Source organism: Carex rostrata, chromosome 1, assembly GCF_964058835.1.
Source record: "Carex rostrata chromosome 1, lpCarRost1.2, whole genome shotgun sequence".
NCBI lineage: Eukaryota > Viridiplantae > Streptophyta > Magnoliopsida > Poales > Cyperaceae > Carex > Carex rostrata.
Window position 1 is genome coordinate 1,389,823 of NC_135918.1, and position 6,365 is coordinate 1,396,187.

The 6,365-nt window shown below is 36.9% G+C and overlaps 1 protein-coding gene across 1 annotated transcript; it reads right to left on the reverse strand.

Moving 5' to 3' along the window:
• Window positions 1-227: 227 nt before the first annotated feature.
• Window positions 228-6,028, reverse strand: LOC144551176 (cationic amino acid transporter 6, chloroplastic-like). The gene is made up of 5 exons (XM_078299044.1): window positions 5,492-6,028; window positions 4,484-4,706; window positions 3,419-3,770; window positions 1,804-2,035; window positions 228-1,022 (listed from the first exon to the last, which is right to left on the reverse strand). The coding sequence occupies exons 1-5, from the start codon at window positions 5,916-5,918 to the stop codon at window positions 454-456; spliced, it is 1,803 nt and encodes a 600-aa protein (XP_078155170.1). The 5' UTR covers window positions 5,919-6,028; the 3' UTR covers window positions 228-453.
• Window positions 6,029-6,365: the final 337 nt, after the last annotated feature.

The following is a 6,365-nucleotide window of genomic DNA, read 5'->3' on the forward strand; positions in this document are numbered from 1 at the left end:
ATATAGGTTACTGAGACATATACATAGCAAACCCATTATGATTAGATTTCAGCTTCCAGTCTTTCATCTTATGGCACGACAAAATAAACCCTTTGTTTATTTTATGTACTTGTTTATCAATTGCATCATCAGATTCATCGTCTTTGCCAGATTTTATTTCATTGTTATCTTCTTCTTTAGCTGTCTAAATGTAAAAGAGACAAAATGGAGATCTTTACCACAATTGCCAATTGCCAATTTGCAATTGATTCCCAAACCAACTATGCTACAAGTTACATGCATAATTGCCCCAACTTTTCTTTTCTTCTATCACTTTTTCTGTCAGAATTGTTTTTTTCTGTCAGAATTGTTTTTTTCTTCCAGTATTAACCCATCACAATTTACCTTCATGGACCTACACCCAAAAAACAAGAAAAAAAAGAAGGGAAAAATGATATTTCTAATTAGTCTAATCTAAACCTTCATGTTACCATCCTCATCCACACCAACATCCCCTACCTTTGCTACAAGTACCCCATTTTCCTCTATGTCATAACTCGCATGCACGCTGTAGAATGCATAAAACAATACCACGATAAAGCTGAACACTCCGAACCGCACATATGATGGCCCGTCGAGCGAACCAAGCAAGAAAACATTCAAAAATATCGATACTGCCGGGATCCATGGCATCAGAGGGACGCCCCAAAATTCTGGTTTTCGTGCCTGAGTCACAGAATAGTTAAATGTGCATAAGCAGGCAATGGCACTTGCACCAAAAACAGACAGGAGCAGCAGCCGGGCAATTGCAGCAGAAGGAGGCAAAAATCGCCAGGATAACGTGAAACAGAGTGCAAAAAAGGAGAAGGACAAGAGAAAGTAGAGCGTAGGATAGGGGCCTGATGAAGTGGTGCCTGGTTTATAGTAGCGGCGGTATATTAGTGCATTAGCAACCATGTAAAACACGAAGAGAGTGCCGATCGAGACTAGGTTTAGTAGCACTTCTAGGTCAGTGAAGAGTGCCAGAGCTGCTGTTATAACACCTGCATAAAAAAATTCAGCCAGAAAAATTAATTAATATATGAAAAAAAATCAAGAATAAAAGTAAATGCAGAAAAATTTGTTCCAATTTTTTTTTTATTGGAAGTTAAAAAATCAATAAATTCAGGGGGCTAATTAAGAAATTTGTCAATATCTCCTAATGATCATAGGCGAATAATTGTTAGATTGCATATAACAGTCACAGATAACTACTTTGATAACTACAGCTAATCTAAATAAGTGGGCCAAAATTTTCAGTTCTCTGAGGCAGATTCTCAGTAACAGAAAGTACTGCTAGCTATTATGCTGTTGATTCTTTTGCCTCCCTAATTAGATAAACTACGAATCCAACTTACTAGCTACACGCACAAATGCATAACAGCGAGATTCAGAAATCAGAATCTGCTAATCTAAGCCTCTTGCTACTTACTATGTGTCACTTTCCTAAGCACTTAGTTTTGGGAAATTTCCACATCGCTTCCGCAGTGAAATGGGATAGGGACGTTTTGGCGACATGCTATGTTTTATGTTTCAACTATATTTTCATTTTGTTTGTACCCCAACAATAAATATTATTTACAGTTCTTGGTACTTTTTTCTAAACATTAGTACAAGTGCTAGATTTTTTTTTTTAAAATGAACAAGCTTTTAAATAACGTGATTAATCAACGATACAACCATTTTGAACAACTTTCCACCTTTTAACGAAATGTTTTTTTTAGAGACGCCATCATTAAATGCCTTAATTTTTTTTTAATCTGCAAAAGAAAAATATGTGCGTACCAAGGCAGGCGGAAGCATTAACAGGTGTAGCGGTTACGGGATGGACCTTGGCAAGCCATGTCGGTATGACCCCTGATCGTCCGATCACACACAAGTATCGTGCTTGACCCAACATTGCTACCAAAAGTGATGTTAGTATACCAAAACTTGCCCCGGCGCCAATCACATTTGATACCCAGCCCCAATCATCTGTCCCCGTGAATGCCCCAGAAAATGGTGATTCAATGTCAATCTGCAAATAGCGAATAAGATTGTTAAATGTTGTCTTAAATATGCAGATAACTTATTTAATTAAAAGCTGTATAAGATTATATAACGAATGAGTAAACAGGGATAATAAAGAGATGCTATGTTGAAAAGGATATCCAGGAGACTAAGACCCAAAGTTCATTTTGGCTTAGTGAAAAATAATAAAAGCGAAATTTTTGGCAAAGAAAAAGTAATTTAGTTCAAATAATAATTTTCATAAGGTAAATTTGAAAAGATGACGCATTTTAAATCTTTGTGTATCACAGCAGTACCACCAATCACAATCAAGCATGGTTGCTGATTGGGATCGACGGGACGATTAAGATTGATATAAATCATTAAAAAGTGCCTTGTCTCTCACATATTTTACGAATCTGTGTTGTGGGTCATTTATTGATCCAAAATTAACCCATTACACAGAACAAGAGAAATGTTAAGAGCGACAGGGGGCAACAATAGAATATGGTTCACCACCGAGAGCCCCCCTGGGCCCGGCCCCTTGTCATTTGTCTCTTAACTCAGCTAAAATCTTCATTGTACAATTCAATAGAATTCCATAATAATCATCGCACATGTACTTTCAAGAGGGCAAGTATTTGACCCCATTCTAGATTAATTGAACCCGATTGATTTCAGAACCTTTTCACTTCCAGCTTTCCATCCGTTTTTTAGGCTGAGGCTCAGCAGATTAGTTGGCCTGAGAGGCTAAAAAGCCCAAAAGTGGAACCACAAAAAGGAGCTCACTTTCAAACAAAAATAAAAAAAATAAAAAACGACTCACGCAAGACTGGCTTGCTTTCAAATCAACATTTTTGCCTAAAGCTCCCTAAGAGAACTTTTATTGGATCTTTAATTTACTAGGTTATATTATTGGTATCATTTAAAACTGCCTATTAAAAGAACCCAAAAGTATTTGGTTGCCTATTACTGGACACTTAAATTTATTTGAAGCTTTCAAATTAAACAATAATTTATCGGGTTAAGATATACTAACATATATTTTATGAGAGATCCCAAGACATGTCCTAACGTCTAGATATCTCCAAATAATAATAAAAAAAAGATTAAATGAACCCCATGCAAATTTGTTCTATTTGTGTGGTCTACAGTGAACGGGTGTAGGCGGTGTACCATATTCCGACTAGCCACTATATGATCTTATTCTTTTATTGCACATATATCTTTTTATCCAACACAAACGACATAATTCCACCAAATTCAGGGCGGTATCGTTGGCAGTAACAACCTTATTATATGTTGACACATCTTTAATTTACTCCTAATATTACATAGTATACCATATTTTTACCGAGGTCTAATTTGACTGGTAAATAATAATATATGTCTATAAAGAAGTAGGAATTACCGCATCATAAGGAAGAAGCAAGCACATAGAGGCAGCCATGAGACAATACAATATAGTAACCAACACGACTGATCCCGAGATCCCTATTGGTATATCCCGTGCTGGCTCCTTCACCTCTTCAGCCATTGTAGATACCGCATCATATCCAATGTAACTTAGATAAACCATTGCAGCTCCATTGAATACCCCGGCTATGTTGTACGGGAAAAAACCACTCGCTGATTTTTCTGGATGTGCGGGGTGGGTGAGATTCTTAACATTTCCTCTCCAAAATCCCATTGTTATTATAAATAGGATGAATGCAATGTGGATTACCGTTAATACCATGTTTAGAACAGAGCTCTCCTTTGTGCTGATGAAAAGAAGAAGAAAAAAAAAACTTAGGCAACGAAGTAAAGTTGCAGATACATATGTTACAATATTTTTATGAAGTTATTGGACATGTAAGAAAAAAAATGAGCCTTGATTTTGGATTACTGGATAAGGCATCTAGGCTCCATGAACTAGACATTGAGACAAAACAGAGACAGGGGAGAAACAGAGTACCAACTTGCTTCAATATTTAATATACCTCTTTACATGTCAGCAGAAGAGGAGAATAGGATATAAGAAACCAAATTCTTTTAAGTTTATAGAAGATGTACATGGATCAAAATAAATTTATAGATGTATTTTTATCAATTTGAAAGAATATGCATTAAAATTGGAGTCATCTCAAAACTGCACTTATCGAAAGTCCGAAAGATAAAATTATTATTTCTTTGATGGATGGCTACCTAATGTTGAAAATATATTTATACTCTTTATACTTGGTAAAACACTATATTAAATAAAACAATAAGTGTGCTTTCAATATGATGTATATTTTTTTCTATTTGACCTTATAATATTAACAATATGAGCATTTATAATCGTATGTTTACTAATTTATTACATACATTGTACTCTCAAATAGAAACAGAGTACCAATTGCTTCACATGCACATGTCAGTCAGCATAAACCGAGAAACACGGCTTTATTGTTTCTCTCAAAAATATAGTAACTAATTTATTTTGTTCTTTTACCTGTAGCAAATGCAAATTGATACAATTACGATCACTGCGACAGCAACCAAATCTATTTGGTTGAACCCAGCTGGAAAACCCGAGATAGTGATGCGCCACTTGTCAGGGCTCGACACACCAACGGCAGTACCGAGGTACGCCGTAAAACTTCGCGCCACAGCAGCGTTTGAGAAAACATACTCCATTATCAGATTTGCCCCCGTTAAAAATGCAGCGAATTCCCCTAAAAATATACATACATTAAATTGCAAGACTGTTAGCAACTTAGCATTGGCTTAATCAGTTCGTTTAATTTTGCAATCATAAATTGACGAACAAAGGGGACCCATAAAAAGTGCCATTGACTGTACCACGACGAAATTATTAAAAGAGAAAGGTCTCGATCATAAATGTAGAAATAATAAATTTCCAGGAAATAACGGATTCTTTTTGTTCCAGGTGGTACCTCTCTCTCTCTCTCCATCGCTCTCTCCCTCCAAACAACAATAGCAAAATGAACCACATTGCAAATCAGAATTCACTTTGCATTACAAATTTACAATCAAGCTAAACTATCAGAAGTAAGAAAGCACAGTATTTCTTTCTACAAAAAGTAATATTTTTCTCAAAGAGGAAGAGAACTTCAATTTTCTTTCTTTTATTAGGAGTCGTTCAACTAAACCCAGAACAAATCGAACATAAACAAACAATTTGATCTGACAAAATAAGGTTCCGAAAATAATAAAAGAGAGGATTAATTTCCATAATGCAATCGAAACGAAATTGAGGTTCCCGAGTAATAGTCCCTGTGGAACTTAATATTTGTTTATTCTGAAATAGGTGGCAATAAATATTTGTTGATTTCTTTCTCAAAACAAGGCAAAATTGTCTAAACCAAGAAGGGAAAAACAAATAAGAAAAAACCATCACCAAAAGGCAAATTCCAATCGATTCAAAAGTACCAAAATATACAATCACAATCAGATAGCACAACATGCATCAAAACCATCCTTAATTGAAAAAACTTACCAAAGGTAACACGGAGATAGCTAAACGCACCACCGGCAACCGGCATGTCAACAGCAAACTCGGTGTAACAAAACGCAGATAGTAATGCACAGAATCCAGCAATGGCGTACGAGAGTATGACAGCTGGGCCGGCATAGAGCTGGGCAGCTCGTCCTGTGGCAACAAACACACCGGCCCCCACCATCCCCCCGAGGCCAAGCCCGATGAGATCGTACCATCTCAGAGAACGGGCCATGTCTCGCCCCGACCGAGCCCGTACCCGGCTCATCTCCTCATATGTCGTAGTAACCGATGTTGCGCGGTGAGATAGCCTTGTCGGGAGTTGTGTGAGTGCTCGACAGTATGATCTCAGGCTTGAGAAAGATGAGACTTTGTTGGTGTCGGTTCTAGTGTTGGATTCTCCGGAGAGATTCATTTTCTTCTCCATGGATATTTCCTCGTTTTTTTTTTTTCTATGAATTCCCCCCTCCCTCTTCTCTCTCTATCTCTCTAGATAATGGTGTGAGAAGTGAAGGGCCGCAGAGGAAAGGGCAGGTGAGATTTAAAGGAGCTATAAAGTGTAAGATAACGGAGGGGGAAGTAAGACGGGGAATAAAAAAAATTGAGAAAGTGACAACAATCAACAAATATGATAATAATAACTTCTTTAGTTGGTTGCATTTGACAATTAATTTCTACGTGCCATTACTTTTGACACCCGAGGTTAAACCGCTGAAATTTGCATTGATGACTTTTATGAAATTGTATATTTGTAACTGCCATTCAAGCATTATCAATAAATATGTGATGCCTCCGGAAGTATCTCTGGCTCTCTGCCATCAATGTTGGGTGGGTCCACTGTCATCGATAGTGGTTACAATCGGAGATAAATTTG

Bases quoted from the DNA above. Each gene is read 5' to 3' on its own strand.
- LOC144551176 (XM_078299044.1), bottom strand. From the start codon at position 5,918: ATGGAGAAGAAAATGAATCTCTCCGGAGAATCCAACACTAGAACCGAC. The intron at 3,771-4,483 runs GTAAAAGAACAA...TCTTTTCATCAG, and splicing joins TCAATTTGCATTTGCTACAG to CACAAAGGAGAGCTCTGTTC. The intron at 1,023-1,803 runs GTACGCACATAT...TTTTTTATGCAG, and splicing joins TAATGCTTCCGCCTGCCTTG to GTGTTATAACAGCAGCTCTG.